This window comes from Euleptes europaea, chromosome 3 (genome assembly GCF_029931775.1).
Source record: "Euleptes europaea isolate rEulEur1 chromosome 3, rEulEur1.hap1, whole genome shotgun sequence".
Lineage (NCBI taxonomy): Eukaryota > Metazoa > Chordata > Lepidosauria > Squamata > Sphaerodactylidae > Euleptes > Euleptes europaea.
Window position 1 is genome coordinate 1,796,748 of NC_079314.1, and position 18,109 is coordinate 1,814,856.

Sequence of the window (18,109 nt, forward strand, 5' to 3'; positions counted from 1 at the left end):
TGATCCTGCTTAGCATCCAAGATCTGATGAGATCGGACTAGCTTGGTCAGGGCCTGGTCAGATATAGGCATATAAAAAAGAGAGAGAGAGAGAGAGAGACCTAGTTCCAGTGCGTCTGTCTGGCATTCAAAATAGGTCCTGGGCTGAGCCAGGACTCAGGTTATGGGAAGAAGGGATCACCTTATTGAATAATTTCCCTCTGTTTCTTCCTGGCAAAACTCTAGTGTCCTAACCCAAGTCCTTATCTATTCTTCTAGGCTGGACTATGATGTTTGCCTACCCGTCTTCTGAAGGGTGCTGACTTGGCAGCCTGGTTTGTCTCAGAGATCCGAGTCCCAGCATGGACCCCCGAGCGGCGGGCTGCCTGGCGCGGCTGGTGATGCTGCTGCTACTCCCATGTGGGGTTCGTCGAGCCAGCGGGGGAGACTGCAAGGGGGAGCGCCAAGTGCTTCACAACGCTTCCGGATACGTCACCGATGGGCCGGGCAATTACTCTGTCAATGGGAACTGTGAGTGGCTGGTGGAAGGTGAGCCCTTTGGAAGGGACTGGGAGAGTCTCGTCCCTTTGGGGATCTGCCATTCAAGCAAAGAGGCTCCTAACTGGCTCCTGACTTTTTCTCAAACCTTGTTTATTCTCTACACCAGGAGCCCCAACATGGTGCCTATGGGCACCATAGCACCCAGCAACACCTTTCCTGGTGCTCTGTAAGTGTCTTTAGAAAGTGAGATGGGCCAGGTGAAGCTTTTGCTTAGCAAGCTTCTGATTGGCCGTTGGAGATTTTATTGGCTGTGCAGATTTTTAAAAACATTGCTTTGGCAGCAGCTGCTCCTTTGGCAGAAGGATGTTCACTGTGGGATTGACGGTGAGCTGCAGCAGCCATTTTGTGGCTGAGCCCCCCCTGCTGTGTCAGAATTCAAAAGGGGTAGATTCAAAAGGGGTAGGTCCCTTGGGGACCCCTGCTCTTTACAAACAAATGGTGGGCTTGGGGCACTTCAAAGACTGGCAGGTTTTTATTGTAGTAAAGTCTTCGGTGGATTCAGGCCCACTTGGATGAATGTGAAGGATGAGGTATGCATCTGGTGAAGTGGGCTCTAGTCCGGGAGAGTTTATGCTAGAATACAAATACTTTCGTCTTTAAGGTGGCACGGGTCAAACAAAAGTGGGTACCCTCGGAGTTTATCTATAAACTCTCTTATGCCTCTGTGATCACCTTTGTTGCTTTTTCCCATCCTAAGTACCATCGTCAGCCTCTGGGAGGGGCATTAGGGCTGTGTCCAGTGAGCACACAGCAAGACTTTTGCAGAAGGGTCCACCAGACACGAGCTTAGCTCTCTGCTGGAAGTAATGCTGTGGTGGAAAGTGCCGTCAAGTCACAGCCAACTTATGGCAACCCCGTGGCAGAGAGGGCATTCGAGATACAAACATGATTTTCATGCCATTGCCTGCCTTGTCTGCCTCCGTGTAGCAACCCTGGACTTCCTTGGTGGTCTCCCATCCAAGTTCTAACCAGGGCTAATCCTGCTTAGCTTCCAAGATATGATGAGATTGGGCTAGTATGGACCATCCAGGTCAGGGCAGAAGTAATGAATGGTATTTCTGTTCAGCAAACATTTTTCTGGGAACAGTGAGGCTGACCTTTAAACAAACAAGCCTTCCCTTCTCAGATAATTTGATTTTTTTTGTTTTGTTTACTAATTGCTTTCATTCCTAAGACTTCAGGGAGAGGGCAGGATGGAAACCCAAGTGAATACATCTTTAGCAGAATGAAATATTCACTCCTGCAAAATGTGATGGCAGCTGCTAACTTTTAAAAGGATGAGATGAATTCATAATGGATAGGTTTAAAACTGAACATTAGTGATCTAAGAATGGGGTGATCTAAGTGATCTAAGAATGGAACCTCCCTATACAGAAGCAAGAAATCTGTGAATACCAGCAAACAAAACAGGGAGTGGCCCATCGTCACTGTACTTTGTTGTAGTGCTTCCAAAAATCTAGTGGTAGCTGGGCTGAGCCAGTAAGACAAGTCTCTTCTGGGCTGTTAAAGAATTGTTAACACTGAATGTTGTCCCTGTGTGCAGTATTTACATGTTTGTGTGCTCTGGGGTCATGGGGATGGAAAATCATGCACTGAGCATTGCTGTCTTGGTTTCCTGAAAGAGGTCCCATGCTCTCACAGTGACATGATGGAAAGAAATTCACAGATGTGGGTTTTCTCAGAAATGGGGAGTTCCATCTGTCGAATTTCTTCCTATCACCCAGCTGGTAGACATGCACCACCTCTTTCCAATTTTGATTCTCCTGTAAGACACCCGTGTCTTCCCTGATTGGAAATGGGGGACTTGCAGGATTTGGAGAATGACGGAGGGCTGGTGGAATGGGTTCAAGCTCATTTAGAAGGCTGCCTTTCTGGAGCTACTTCAGTAACCCTCTTTTCTATCCTGCTCAGCTCCAAGCAGCAGCTACCGCATCCTTTTGACCTTCATGTTCATGGACACGGAATGTACCTACGACTACCTCTTCATTTATAACGGAGATTCCCCCAGCAGCCCCCTGCTGGCCAGTCTCAGTGGCAGTACTCTGCCCCCCACCATTGAGGCGACCTCTGGCAAGGTACTGACCCTAGAGGTGGGCATACTCAAGGATGGGAAGTTGTGTTGTGTTTTGACCAGTAGCGCCAATCTAGAACCGTTCCATTTCCTCTGGAGGAAACCAGAAGATGCTGGATTTAAATTGATTTGGACCAGTTCTTCACATCTGACGAGAATAATAATCTGATTTAAATTCAGCATCCTCCAGTTTACAGTGATTAACAGCTGTACAGTTATAGGAGGCCTTGGCTGGGGTTCTAGCTAGATGCTTAAGCCAAGCACACAATGTGTATGTGGCCTCTATGCTCATCCTCTAGTAGGTTGCTGGTTTTCTACAGTAAACAAGGCCACTTGATAAAAATATTTGTAAAAGCTGCATTGGTTGATAGTCACTGTGATAGCCTTGTGCCTCCCCTAACCCGGTGCGCTGTCACGTGCTGCACATCGTAGCAAGAAAGCATCTGATTCATTAGTTTTGCTTGGAATGGGGCTGCCGCTTATGGATTTAAGTCATGGCAGCCTTGCTGGGGCTGTCCTGGTGCCCTTCCCTTGACCCACTCATAACCCCTTCCCCTTTGGCAGATGCTGCTACATCTGTTCAGCGATGCCAACTACAACCTGTTGGGCTTCAACGCCACCTATGCTGTCTCGCTGTGCCCAATGGGCTGCTCAGGGCACGGGACCTGCGACAACGATGGGCACTGCACCTGTTTTCAAGATTGGGGAGGCAAAGACTGTTCGATGCCCGGCTGTGCCACCTATTGTCAGAACCATGGGACTTGCAGCCAGGTAAGACTTTTTACCCTTAACTCCTCACTGTTTCTGTCCCATAAGGGGTCTTTTTAGCCAAACGGGCATTTTTAGCCAAATGGGCATTCCCCACCCACCTGGATGCAGGCTTCCTGTTGTCTTAATCCCATAGCCTCCCTCCCTAGGGTTGCCAGACCTCCACCAGGGGCGGGGGAATCCCCCACTTTGGGGGGCCCTCCCCCTGGGGCTGTTCAGTCGGCGGGCAGGGGGACTTACCAGCAGCAAACTGAGGCCTAAGCCTCAGTTGTTGGCGACATGGCAATGTCATTTCTGGTTCTCACTGGAAGGGACATCACGTCGCCGGTGACACATGGACGCTGTGGTATTTGGGCAAAAACTCTATTGTAAAAACAGCCTCTATCATAGAATTTTTGCCCAAATACCAGAACTTTCCCATGTCACCAGTAATATGATGACATCACTTCCACTGCGAGCTGGAAGTGGCGTCGACACGTCGCAGGCGACAGAGACCTGGGCCTCAGTTTATTGCCATTAAATTCCCCCCATCCCCCACTGGTAGCTAGGAGGACCTGGCCAACCCCATCTGTCCTGAACTTCCAGAGCTGTGTGTCTTCTATGCTAAATAATTTTAAAATCTGCATCCGAAGAACCTAAATTCTCTGTCAAGGAAGTTTGAAATTCTGTAATAATTATCCCGACCTAGTTTCTGTGATTTTTGCATATATATTTTTGCTAGTCAAAAGCGTTGACCCCTTTTGAAGCATGCCTTCACAGCCTATGTAGTTACAATGTGACACCTGTGTTTTTCAGTAAATTCGTGGAACTTCTAGTTGATGTGAGAGTTTATTCAGTGTTGTAAAGTTTTACTGGGGCACAGGGCCCTTTTTTGTCTCCCCTGTCAGCTTGCTTGGGATCAAGTCTGGGGTCAGAGCCCAGTCTGCCGGTCCTTCATTCTCCTTCGGTTGAAAACTTGGCCAGCCAGGGCTGTGGCAGTTGGTGCTGCTACACTCCTTTGAGACTTCCTGGAGTTGAGCATCCACATCAGGGATCCCCAGCCTTCTTGAGCCTGTGGGCACCTTTGAAATTCTGACACGGTGGCGGGCACAGCCACAAAATGGCCACCACAAAATGGCTGTCGTAGCTTACTTTCAGTCCCACAGTGAAGATCCTTGTGCTCTGGTGGCAGCTGCACAGTCAATCAAATCTCCAGTGGCGGATCAGAATCCCTGCTGGGCAAAAGCCTTACCTGTTGCCTCCTACTTTCTGTAAACATTTAACGGGTGCCAGGAAAGGTGTCAGCAGATGTCATGAGCACCGTGAGCACCATGTTGTGTACCCCGATCTATATTCATCATCTGAATGCAAAATGCTAAAAGCTGTAGAAGTTTTTTGAGCCTTCATGCTGTATTTTAAGGGTGGAATTTCTGGGTGGAGTTTCCTTGGCTGGGAGATTACACCTTGATAAAAAGCTTCTTTACTCTGGCTCCATCAGCCCGTTTCTCTTTATGCCCCCTCACAGGACTCGGGGCGCTGCCAGTGTGAGCCGGGCTTTGTGGGGCAGGCCTGTGACTTGGCACTGAGTGAGAACCAAGGAGCCGGCAAGTGGTACAATGTGAGCGCTGGAGATCCCAGCTTCCGACCCCGCACGGCTGCAGCCGGCACTTTCCTATCTTCTACCGGAGGACTGTATATCTTTGGAGGTCAGAAGTCACCCTGTTCTGTTTTAGAGTGGGTGGATGGAAGGGGACTGCAGAAAGACATTCTTGTTCCTGAGATCTGAAAAGCATGTGCCGGAGACACAGATAGGTGTGACTCAGCAGCTGGGTGAACACTTGTGAGGGATGCTCTGGGCTGATCCTGCACTGAGCAGGGGGGTTGGACTAGATCAGAGGTGTCAAACATAAGGCCCGATGGCCGGATCCAGTCCCTCGAGAGCTCTTATCCAGCTCACGAGCCAAACGAGGCAGACACCCCCTCCACTCTCAATCTGGGCTGGCAAGGCATGGCTCAGCCCCCACCACGTGACATTTATGTCATATCCGGCCCTCGTAGCAAATGATTTCAACTCCCGTGGACTAGATGGCCTGAATGGCGCCTTCCAACTGATTCGATGATTCTTGCTAGGTTGAACCATTTCATTCTATGGGACAGAACAACTGAATGCTCCTCCCATTGAATGTTCCTCTCCTGGAGAGGATGTATATACCTTTCCTAAAGAAATAAAATAATTAAGGAGGAAAAGCACCATGCATGTACAAAGCTAGCGGGTTAGGGTGAAGATTTCTAACCTGTACTAGTTTGCTGTGTGCAAGGAATCAGGGAGATTGTCTCCCCGCTCTTCGACAAGAAACCTTTCAAACACACGATTTCCCACCCACGCTTTGAATGTTTATGAACAACCTGCTGATTCTTTTGATCTTAAGTTTTGGTTTTTAGTTTGTGACATTATATGCGGGTGGCCAAGTTGGGACCCCTTGGAAGTGGCATCTAGGGCACAGGAAGAGTGGAAGTGGAGAAGAGGAAGAGTTGGTTTTTATATGCTGACTTTCTCTACCACTTAAGGAAGAATCAAACTGGCTGACAATCACCTCCCCCTCCCCGCAACAGACAAATCTGGAAGCTCTGTGGATCTGCTTCTGCTTCTCCCGCCCCCCTCCGCCAGCATTTCCCAACAGCTCTTAATGGCTGCTATCCAAGCCCCAACTGCTAGTTTTTCTGATAATGCAGCATATATGCATCATAAGTAGATATAGGAAGACAAAACCGTGTTTAAAAAAACTGGAAGTTTTGAGGACTATTGGCAAAAAATTGTATGATTTTTTTTCTTTTAGAACGAGTGAAGTGCTTTTTAAGGTGAGGAGTTACTCAAAATGTCCAGTATGAAGGATCTCTTGCTTAAAACCCAACAGTATTAGATAATTCCTGTATATGCTGCACACATAACACAACATATTTTCAATATATATCATTTAAATTTTGTCTGCAAATAATATCCTAACATACGTATGATAATTCTCAGTGGGTAGTATGATAATACGTATGATAATAACACACTATTAAAAAGTTCACTGTTTTCAGTCCTACGAAGTTTAACTTATTGTCCAAATGCGCAGCTAGTCCGATTGTGAATGTATGCAGCTGTCCAAATAATGGATTTCCTTTTTTATTACAAAAGTTGTTTTCTATTTTCAACTTTTATTTTTTTCTGTCTCTCCATTGGCAGAAACTATGATATACAAGTGAAAACTTGCAAGGACTTTTTTTTGGGGGGGGGATCTCATTTCCCCCTCTCCCACTATTTTCCTTCCCTGAAAGACCCCATAACCTCTCCCATTTTCCTGCTTCCTTCTCTCCTTCCCACCTAACAGCCGACCTATCTTTATCTGCCCCTCTGTCTTCAGCTTTCCCTCCCCACACAGTAGCCTCTAATTAGGAAAACTTTAGCACAGTTGTGTAGTGCTGGCCACTGGGCCAGGCCCACTTGCATGGTAGGGAACCCTCAAGGACTTGTGGGTGGAGGACACATCATTTCCCCCTGTATCCCCCTCCCCACATTGTTTCCACTTTTCCTCCTCCTAGTAACCCCCAAATCCTCTCCACTTCCCCTGCCTCATTTCCTCCTTCTGAGCCAATCACCAACGTACCTTTTATCTGCCTCTCACTATCAGCAATATTTATTATTTACTTCATTTATACCCTGCCTTTCTTCACAGTGGGGACCAAAGCAGCTTACATTCCTGGCCTCCTTTTTAGCCTCACAACAACCCTGTGAGGTAGGTTAGGCTGAAAGCATGTGACAAGCTCAGCATCAGCTAGTGAGCTTCCATGGCAGACTGGTGATTTAATCCTGGGTCTCCCAGACCCTATTCTGAAGCTCTAACCACTACACAATGTTGGTTTTAATAGGGTGGGCTGTTGTTGAACACTAGCAAGCAGCCAGGCCTAGGTGAGTCAAGCAGTCGGGTGGTATCATGTCACCTAGTGGTTGCTGCCAGGTCTGGCCTCAATTAGTCCTCTCTCAAAGGCCAAAACAGCCCTGGAAGTGCCCTCTCCCTGCTTGTTACTGGCAGAAATCAAGCCTAGAATGCTGTGGTTGTCTAGCAGCTGCCACTGAGGGCTTCTGTTTTTTAAAGCTACAGGTGTTGCTTTTATAATTTTGGGGTTTTTTAACCACTCAATTTAATTCTTTTTTATATTTCAGATTTTTCTGCAGACCTGGTGTGTTTGCTTCTATATTAGTAGGACTTTTATGCTTCTAAATTCATTAAATATGCCAAATAGTATAATTTTATATGCTAAATAAATTGTAGTTTATTATAGATTATAAATGTTATTGAAGCAGTAAAATAAGATGTGATAAGAAAGAAAATTTTGCAGAAAAATGTCTTTTTCTGCTGATATTTCCATTAAAAAACTGAGCCCCACCCCCAACATAAACATTTCCATAAATTTTACCTCATAAGAGAACATGGTGACCACGATTGGGTGTGCAGTGGCAGATTCAAAGATGGCCGTTCGTGGGACAAGCTGGTCTATCCCAGAAGTCTTCGCCGGCTGAAGTCCTGAATGACATTTTTGCTTCCTCTGCATTAGGTCTGGATCTAAACACAGCCCTGGGTGACCTCGTCTTCTATAACTTCACTACCAACATCTGGCATCAGCGAGTTCTCAGCCCCTCCCCTGTAAGTATCCCCTTTCCACCGTTTCTGAGAGCCATTTTGCCTGTGACTTAGCGATGGGCCCACGTTCGAGATGTTGGAAGCATTTGTAGAAACAGGGCCCCTGTTTCTTTCCTGGTAACGCAACTGAGGGTTTGGACTGGTAAGCTCACTAATAATAGAAAAAATGCTTTATTGAATATAAAATTAAGCAAAAGGTTTAGAAACACAAGTTACAAGTTCAGTGGCTGTATACAACAAAATAAGAAATCTGATAATGCTGCATATATGCATCATAAGTATAGGAAGGAAAAACTGATTTTTTTGAAAAACGAAGTTTTGAGGACCAATGTAAAAAAATTGTATGATTTTTTTTTCTTTTAGAATGAGTGAAGTGCTTTTTAAGGCAAGGAATTACTCAAAATGTGCAGTATGAAGATTGTCTTGCATAAAACCCAACAGCATTAAATAATTCCTCTGTATGCTGAACACATATGCAACATATTTTCAAAGATATATTCATTGTTTAAATTTTGTCCACAAAGATATGCTATTGTATGTATGATGAAGATCACACTGTTAAACAGCTCACTGTTTTCAGTGCTACAATATTTAACCCATTGTCCAAATACACAGCTGGTCCAATTGTGAATGTATGAGACTGTGTCCAAATAATGGATTTTCTTTTTATTACAAAAATTGTTTTCTATCTTCAACTTTTATTTTCTTCTGTTTCTCCATTGGCAAAAACTATGATATACAAGTGGGAACCCTCAAGGACTTGTGTGTGGGGGAGGGAATCTCATTTTCCCCATCCCCACTATTTCTTCTTTTCCTTCCCTGAAAGACCTAAATACTTACTTAAAGATGTTTCATAGTGAAGCTGGTAATTAAGGCATGAGGTGTATTGGCAAAGCATGCTTCTGAGCAACAGCTTAACCAGAAGCAAAGATGATACAGGAAGGGGCAAGCTAACTTCTGGATACTGAAACTTATGGAAAAGCTAGCCAGTAACAGGTGACATTTACCATCCAATCACAGGGGTGTCTGGCTGGAACCTTCTGGGTGTCTCGGGCCTGTTCAAGCTGGATCTCTGTCCCCAGGGGGTGGTGAGCAAGCACCCCCTCCCATCTCCTTACTCAGATGGTTCTCATGAGCTGATTAGCTGGGCTCTGGGAAAGAACCTTGAGGAAGCCTCACAGATAGCGAACACCTGCAGTTGTGATCCACCAGGCCTCTGATGGAAAGTTACACAGTGGATGCTAAATAGACAAGATGGCTTTTTTGTCTTGACAGCATTCCTTGAAGAATGTAACGTGTGACGAGGACATGCGTGCGTAACCTGGGCACATTTGTCCCAGAGCTTGAGCTGTGCGCTGTGCCCTGTGGAGTGTGTTCATCCATGATGGTTAATCTGGGTTTGCAGTAGGGTGGCAAACTCCGTCTTGGGAAATTCCTAGAGACTGGGGAGGGGGCTGGGAAGGAGAGGCATTTTAGGAGGGAACTCAGCAGGGAAGTCCAAACTGCCGCTTCCTCCAGGGGAACAGATTTCAGAAACCTGGAGATCCATTATAATTCCAGGAGAACTCCAGGCCTGCCTGGAGATTGGCAACCCTACTTTGAATCTGCAGAAGGTGTGAAATGGCTGCGAAGAAGAGAGACATTGAGCTTCCTGTTCTGGCCCACTTCACTTCCGTTCCTTCTCTCTTTGCAGTCTGCACGTCACTCCCACACTGCCGTGGCTTGGGATGGCTTCCTGGTTCTCTTTGGGGGTGAGTTGGCCAGTGGCTCACTAGCCGATGACATCTGGATGTACCACCCACGAGAGGGGCGCTGGCAGGAGCTGCTGCCTGCTAACACCACCTGGTCTTCAGCACCCCCTGGACTGGCCGGCCATGCTTCTGCTGTGGTAGACGAATGGCTGTATGTCTTCGGAGGTGAGTTATGGGGGGAAACAGGCAGATTTGTTTGAGGAGAATGCTGAGCGGCTACTTTTATTTTTTTTGCAAAATAGGCATGCCGCCTCTCCAGAGACCCACTTGAGGCTATTCACAAAGTAAAAGCAAATACCCCCCACAAAAAACTAAATTAAAAAAAATCATAAAAACAACTATCATAAAATTATCATGCCATAAAACCCACATTCAGAAGCCTGACCTGATCTTTATAAAGCAGCTCTCAGGCCTGAGGTGGAATACAAAAACAGCTAAAAAGATGGAGTATTTCAGTTAAATGCCTGGGTAAAGAGAAATGTCTTCGTTGGGCACATGAAGCACAATATGGTGGGTGCCAGGTGAGCCTCCAATGAGGAATGCAGGGAGATTTGGGGGCAGAGCCTGGGGAAGGTGGAGTTTGAGGAAGGGAGGGAGCTCAGCAGGGATGTGATGCCCTAGAGCAGGGGTGTCAAACTCATTTGTTACGAGGGCTGGATATGACATAAATGTCCCTTGGGCTGGGCCAGGCCTCGCCAGCCCAGATCGAGAGGGGAGGTGGCTGCCTTGGCTTGGCCGGATAAGAGCTTTCAAGATGCCGGATCCAGCCTGTGGGCCTTATGTTTGACACCCCTGCCCTAGAGTCCACCCTCTGAAAGTGCCATTTCTTTCAGGTGAGCTGATCTTTGTCATCTGGTGATTAGTGGAAACTCCTGTTGAGCTCCAGGCCACACCTGGAGGTGGACAGCTGGGGTTGCCAACCTCCCAGGGGGGCTGGAGATCTCCTGGAATTACAACTAATCTCCAGACTACAGAGATCACTTATTTATTGATTATTTATTTATGCAAAACCCTTATTCCACTTTTCCTGGAGAAAATGGCTGTTTTGGAAGGTGGGCAGTATGGCATTATACCCTACCGAGGTCCAAACCTGGTATTGGTAACCCTGTAGACCCTGTAACCCTTGCCTTAAGAGGGAAGGCCTTCCGAAGGCAAGGTGCCACCACTGAAAAAGCCCTGTCCCTGGTTACCACTCCCTTCCCTTCTGTAGGCAGGGGGCACAGAGAGCTGGGTTTGGGATTAGCCCTTTAACTGGGGGCTTCACAGAACTGGGGGCAGGGGCTGGACAGGACAGGAGGGGACAGTCCTTCAAGTACTCCAGCCCCAATCCATTTTGGGCAGAGTTGCACCTTTCTCTCCAGATGAGGTGACTGTTTTCGCCCGGGGGGGACAAGGCTGGTTGATCAGGGATTGGGCCCCAAAGGAAGCGTCTTCTGAATGGAGAAATGCGCCTATTGCCGAGCGCTGGGCAGGACAGAAGCTTGGTTTCCTCATGAGCCAGAGGCATTTTCTGTGTTTTGGCTTTTATTTTTAGACTCGGCGTTGCACGAGTCCAAATTCAGTGCCGGTTAGTAAGTTGTGTGGACAAAATTATAAAGAAGAAATAACTTTTTAATGACTGGAACACCAAGTTATGTGCAGTTCCACAATCAGGGCTAATTTTTTGTCTTTATAAAATGCAGGTTGCTAAGGGGCAGGGAGGTTTTTTGTAAATCTGCCTATCCTGCCTATCCCTCCCAAGAACATGACGTTTGGTTAATAACAATCTCCTGGTGGTCCCAGGCCCGACGAGTATCCGGCTGTCCTCCACGAGGGCCCCGGCCTGGTGGCGCTCCCTCCCCAATGAGACCAGGGCTCTGCGGGACCTTAAAGAATTCCACAGGGCCTGTAAAACGGAGGTCTTCCTCCAGGCCTATAGTTGAGGGCAGCTCCGGTTTTCCATCAGTGCTGGCCGCTCACTCCTTCCCCCCCTCTTCTTCACTGTTACCAACTAAAATATGGGGGGTGGGGGGGGCTGACTGTCCTTTCAGACCTGCAGTGGTCTGCATGCCTCAGTTACAAGTGCCATTTATCTGTTTTGTTGAATTCGATGTTCGATGGACCTGTTCAACTGCCTTTTATTTCCTATATGGTAATTTTATTGTATTTATTTCATTGTATTGAATGTTGTGTTGTTAGCTGCCCTGAGCTTGGCCTTGGCTGCGGAGTGAGGTTGGGATAGAAATCGAAATAAACAAATAAATTATAAAGGCCTTTTCCCTCACGCTCTTTTCCTGCCGAGAATCACCCTGTGCCAAGGCGCTTTTATTGCCTGTGACTTCCAGGAAGTGATTTTGTGTAGGAAAAGTGGGGCCCTGGGATAGAAAAATGACCCTCTCCCTGCACGTCTCCCTTCGCAATGCAGTCTCAGTAGTTACATTAAAATGTTCTTGGCACTGCGTCTCACTTGCGGTGCTTGGAACGGCTGTGGAAACATCCCGGCCTGCTGAGCCTCATTTCTTCCTCCTTTGGCCAGGGCGCACCTCGGTGGATGTCTTCTCCTCTCAGATGTACCGTTTCCATCTTCGGATGTGGCTCTGGGAACTGGTGGTGCCCTCGGGTGGCAAGGCACCCGCAGCTGCGGGGCATTCCATGGTGTTCCATCCTGCCTCCCGCACTCTCTTGGTTTATGGCGGTCACCGGCCTTCCACTGCCCGGTAAGGAAGGAACTGGGAGAAACAAGTGATGGTGGGAATTTATTTATTTAAAACATTTATTAGCCACCTTTCTATGCTGCGGAACTCAAGGCAGCTTCCAATGTAAATAAAATGATTATTAAAAAAAAAACCTCTAAAAGACCACAATTAAAAAATCTCAGGACTGCCAAGAAAAAAACCTAAAATTAATCAAATTCAATCCGTAACAAAACTGTCTTCAACTGCCTCCTAAAGATTGAAAGTGAAGGGGCCCGTTGCATATCCCTGGGGAGGTTATTCCATGATCGTAGGGCTGCCACCAAAAAGTCCCTCTCTCATGTGCTCACCAGGCAAGCTTCTCTGATTGGTGGGATAGTCAGGAGGCCCCTCTCCATACTATCATAATTCCCAAGATAGGAATGTATGGGAGAAGATGGTCCTTCAGATACCCTGGTCTAGGGCTGTCAAAAAAAAAAAAATTCGGTACAGTTCGGATTCGGACGAATTTGACCCTTGTGGGTTCGGTACGTGCCGAAGTCCGAACTCCCCCGCTTCGGACCCCGGTAATTCGGGGGGATCCGGAGTTCGGGGGAAAATTCGGCCGAAGCGCGCCTTCAGGGATTCCCTGAAGGCGCGCGGGGGCCCTTTAAACTGATCTGAGCCTCCCAGCTGGGAGACGCAGATCAGTTTAAAGGGCAGCCCGCCCCCCTTCAGCGGGCTCCGCTGGAGAGGCACGGGCTGTCATTTAAACTCATCTGCGCCTCCCAGCTGGGAGGCTCAGATCAGTTTAAAGGGCAGCCCGCGCCTTTCAGCGGGCTCCCCTGAAGGGGGGCCGAATTGGCCGAATTTATTCGTGAACTCCCGAACTCGCTGAATTCGGCCCCCCCGGTTGCCCGCCAGTTTTGTGTTCGGATCCGTCCGAACAGAAAATCACCGAATCGGGAAATTCGGTTGATTTTCAGTTCGGACCGAACCGAATTGACAGCCCTACCCTGGTCCCAAGCCATGTAGGGCTTTAAAGGTAAAGGTAAAAACCAACACCAAGGACAAAACCAAAATGTGAATCAGGCATGGGAGGAATAGCCTCCCTTTCCCCGTTCCTGCATGATGTAGTGGTTAAGAGCGGTGGACTCTAACCTGGAGAACCGGGTTGGTTTCCCGACTCCTACACATAAAGCCTGCTGGGTTACCTTGGGCTAGTCAAGCTCTCTCTGAACTCTCTCAGCCCCACCCACCTCACAAGGTGTCTGTTGTGGGGAGGGGAAGGAGAGTAAGCCGGTTTGAGTCTCTTTAAAAAGGTAGAGAAAATCGGGGTATGGAAACCAACTCCTCCCCCTCCTCCTCTTAGGTTCAGTGTGCGAGTTAACACCACCGATCTCTTTCACGTGGACCTGCGCTACTGGAGCACATTGCGCGCCAAAGATTCGCACCGGGGCCCTCGGGAGCGTGCTTTCCATTCGGCCACAGTAATAGGCAACTACATGGTAGTGTATGGTGAGTGCCATTGTGTTTCCTTGCCCTCTGGCTCAACTTAGAGTCTGGTTCAAAAAGAATGGAAAACTTCTTGCTGTGTTCTAAAGCCTATTTTTTAAAATCAATTTAAGGTTGATTTTTTCTTCTGGCCCTTTTACTGTGCATTTAATCAGCAAATGGCGACTCGATGAAGCAGAATTCTCTCTTTGCCTTGCCTGTTGCAAATAGTGATTGATGCTTATTATTATTTATTATTATATTTCTTACGCATAGGCACAGGGCCAGTGCAGAAAAGTGGCAACCATAGTATAAACAAGAGATTGGTAGGTTAATATTTTGCAATATTTGCATTTCCTCCCCAGATTTCTGTTTCTCTCCTCCACTAGGAGAACAAATATGGGGCTGGAAGATGGGAATGAGAGCTTGGAAGTTTCTGGGTATTTTGCAGAACTGTCTTCATGCTGTTCTTTTCCCTCCGCTCCTCCAGGGGGGAACGTGCACATCCATTACCACGAGGAGAAATGCTATGAGGACGAGATCTTCTTCTACCACTTGGGCTGCCATCAGTGGGTCTCCAGCCATGAGCTGGCGCACCAGATCCCCCAGGGTGAGGGCACAATCCGATTTCAGGAAGTGCTGTCCTTGCAAGTGGGCCATGCACTCGGGTTTACAGCAGGGGCCTTGGTAGTGCTGGGAATTCAGTGGCTCCGGGGTCTCTCTGCTCCATCTAGGGCAGGACTTCTGTTTCTTTACGAGCGCTGAGGAAGGGAGAATTCCCACAGGTGCAGCTTCTTCCATCACAAGGAAGGGAAAACCTGCACCTGTTGAATGCCCCCCCCCCCAGAACGGCTCTCTCCCTTGTGAAGCCTGGTGCTGGCCCCCTTAACCCAGCTGCCTGGCTTCAACCTGTTCCCTCTCTCTCCCCACCAGAGCGTGAGGCCAAGGCTCGAGGCCAGGCGCGAGGCCGCTACTCCCACATAGCGGCTGTGATGAACGGGACCGTGCTGCTTGTCGCCGGAGGCTACAGTGGGGTGCCGCGGGGTGACTTGTTGGCTTACAAGGTGCCCACCTTCGTCTTCCAGGTGCCATCTCTAATGGTAAGGGACACCTCCACCCTCCCTCCCCTGTGCCTACCTGTGCTTCTGAGAGTTAAGAGCTGATCATCAAGACCAGGGATCCCCAACACGGTGCCCGTGGGCACGATGACACCTGCTGACACCTTTCCTGGTGACCTCCAAGTTTTAGAAAGTGGGCGGGGTGTGGTGGGTCTTTTGCCCAGCAAGGCTTCTGATTACTCACTGGCGTTTTGACTGGCTGTGCAGTTTTTTAAAATGTTGCTTTCGCAGCAGCTGCCACTATGGCCCAAGGATCTTAACTGTGTAGCTGAAGGTGAGCTGCAGCTGCCATCTGGTGGGAGCCACTTTGTGGTGTGCCCACCATGCCTTGTCAGGATTCCAAAGGTGCCCGTAGCCTCAAAGAGGTTGGGGACCCCTATCTGGACTTTCACTGCAATCCCCTCATGGCGGCTTACACGGTATTAAAATTACTGCAGTAAGGGGGGGAGTGGGGGGTGATGCCCCGCCTTGGTTCCACCACTGAGAAGGCCCTGGTGTGCATTGCCGCCTAACAAAAGGGTGACAAAGCACGGGTCGTGCAAACTGATCTCAGCATCTGGGTGTTGCTGTATTGCATGGAAAAGGGCAAGTGGAACTCTAAGCAGATCTAGAGCATCCGTCCTGTGTGCATTCTGTAGGGCAGGCTACAGGGTGCCTTTCCTGACACACGTCACCAGGCCTTTTCCTCCCCCCCTTTCTTTCTCTTTTCCTGCCCCAGTACCATCTGGATTACTGTTCCATGTACAGAGAGAAAAGCACCTGCGCTAAGGATCCCGAATGCGCCTGGTGCATGAATGTCTGCCAGAGCACCCAGCCCCGCAGCATCGTGAGTGGTCCCGTGGGGGGGCTGGGAGGGGCCTGCCTTTCCATAAATGGGTGGCGGGCAGATGAATCCTCTTGTCCAAGGAGGGTCATGCAGTGGTCTGGCAAAGGGCATCCCAAACAGGACCCCCGACCAGATTCCCGAAATCAAGAAGCGGCTTGTTGGAACCTCCTTAAGGGGGTAACACGAGAATGACGGTTTAGTCGGCAACGAACAGGATAAGCAGAGTAGGTTATACACAAACGTGTGTGATGTTTGCAGGTTGCAGAATGCACCTTTTCTTTGGAGCAGAATTTCTGTATGTGAAGGGTCTTGATAAGGGCAGGGTGCTTTGATATGTCGGCCGGGCTCTTTCACTATTGCAGATCAATGTATTTCTAGCCCCGTTGCTTTCTTCCGAGATCTCAGGATGGCCAACGTAATTTTCTCCCTTCCTCTGTCAATGTTATCCTCGCAATAGCTCTGTTGAGATAGTTTAAGCTGTGAGATGGTGACGGGTCCAGGGGACGCTCAGCAAGTTTGAGTGGGTATTTGGACATAAGTCTCTGAGCCTTGTCTGAAGCTCTAACCACTGCACACCACTTTTTTTTTGGGGGGGATTCCTGCTTTTCTCCTTGGTTCTTAGCTCGTAGTGATTCCCTCCCAGTGATTTCCTTATTTGCTGGCTCTGAGTGTTCAGAACATGTGTGAGCTGAGAATCCGAAGATTATCTGGTACAGTTCCGCAGAGCGAGAAGTCTTGTGTTCCGGTTCTGCTTCTTGACGAGCATCTTCTCCTTCCTCAGTGCCCCAACACTGGCTGCCTAGGGTTGGCCCGCCTCTTGGTTGACTGTCAGTCATGCCTGGCCTTTGGCAGCACCAATGCTTCTCTGCCCAGGGCCCCGGGACCCTTTGGGTGGTGTGTGCAGAATGAGACCTGCATGCCTCTCTCAGGTAAGTGAGCCAAACCAGACAGTTCTGTGCCAGTTCCGCAAGCCCGTGCAGTGTTTGCAGAGGTGTCGCCACCTCTCTCTGCTCCTCCTTCCTTTTGTTGTGGCAACCTTTAAGCTTGTGGCAACCTGAGAGGCCACTTTAAACCAGGAGGGCTGTCCCGAAATTCATTCCTGAGTTTGGGTGGTTAAGGGTCTTCAACCCAGGGTCCTTGGTGGCTGTTGCTGGAAATGAGGTGGGAGCTGGAGATTTAAACTGGAGACCAAAGTAGGTCAAAGGAGTTGAACAAAGAAAGACAGAGAAAGAGAGGCCCACTGTTTTGTTTGTTTGTTAAGACATTTATATCCAGCTTTTCCTCGTGGTTCAAAGCGGCTTGCAGTAAGTCCCGGTTTCCAGCCATGACCTTTCCCAGTACAAACCCCTGATAGCATCCAGCACAAGTCCGAGTTGGGGTGTCATATGAAACCAGCTGGGAGCCCTCCCATCGTTGACTCACTGGTTTCCAGGGAAAATGGCATCTTCTCCCAGAAGATCCGCAGAGGATGGTTTCCACCACTCACCTGTCAGGGGGACGTAGGATGCCCTCCTGCCTGAATGGGCCCAATGTCTCCGATTACCCTCTTTGCCTGTGAAATGCCCCTCCCTTGTTTCCCCTTCTCCAGAGCGGGGCAGGTGCCAAGTGGAGAAGATATCGGGCACTTTCGGCTGGTGGGGGCCTCAGCCCTACTTTGTCACTTCCTTGGCACAGTGCCAGCATGAGAGCTTCCTGCCTGGCCTTCACCTTATCACCTACCAGCAGCCGCGCAACGACTCCCAGCCCGATAAGGTAAGGGGGTTGAATTGCCATAATTGTGGGCTCCTTGATGCTCCTTGTGCTGGGCGCTTGCATGCGATTAGGGTAGCCTGCTGGGCAAGGACGCCTTCCATCACTAGGCTGCCTCCTTCGCAGAAGCCAGGGGTGTCCCAGATGCCCAGTGGTCTGGAGAGCTGTCCAAACAGCTGGTTAAATGTGTGAGAATCAGGTTTGTGTTTATCCTATAGTCCTGTGGTGTAAGAAAATGTATAAGGTATGGTATTTGGATGTAGAACTCAGAGTCCTGAGGATGTCGGCTTCTGTTTGTTTTAAAAGCAAGTTCTCAAAGTTGCTAAAAGACGGGCAGCCCAATCCTGAAGGGGGGGAGGGCAGTTAGGCAGTGGTCCAGGTTTCCCAGTCACCGCAAAGGGAAAGAGAGCAGTTTAAAATAATTAAAAACAATAAAAGGGGGAAATGCCCCATTGAACAAAGTCAGGCTGCGCCACCA

General features: G+C 48.7%; 1 protein-coding gene across 2 annotated transcripts in view; it reads left to right on the forward strand.

The window, feature by feature from the left end:
- The first annotated feature begins 404 nt into the window (after window positions 1-404).
- MEGF8 (multiple EGF like domains 8) overlaps window positions 405-18,109 on the forward strand; it is a 66,201-nt gene continuing 48,496 nt past the window's right edge. For both annotated transcript variants that reach the window (XM_056846019.1, XM_056846020.1), the window contains exons 1-13: window positions 405-527; window positions 2,451-2,614; window positions 3,175-3,381; window positions 4,883-5,063; window positions 7,957-8,045; window positions 9,736-9,958; window positions 12,309-12,489; window positions 13,817-13,962; window positions 14,429-14,548; window positions 14,872-15,038; window positions 15,775-15,882; window positions 16,664-16,811; window positions 17,471-17,634. In XM_056846019.1, the coding sequence (XP_056701997.1) occupies window positions 2,486-2,614; window positions 3,175-3,381; window positions 4,883-5,063; window positions 7,957-8,045; window positions 9,736-9,958; window positions 12,309-12,489; window positions 13,817-13,962; window positions 14,429-14,548; window positions 14,872-15,038; window positions 15,775-15,882; window positions 16,664-16,811; window positions 17,471-17,634 (1,863 nt within the window). In that variant the 5' untranslated portion in view covers window positions 405-527; window positions 2,451-2,485. The remainder of the gene's footprint in view (window positions 528-2,450; window positions 2,615-3,174; window positions 3,382-4,882; window positions 5,064-7,956; window positions 8,046-9,735; window positions 9,959-12,308; window positions 12,490-13,816; window positions 13,963-14,428; window positions 14,549-14,871; window positions 15,039-15,774; window positions 15,883-16,663; window positions 16,812-17,470; window positions 17,635-18,109) is intronic.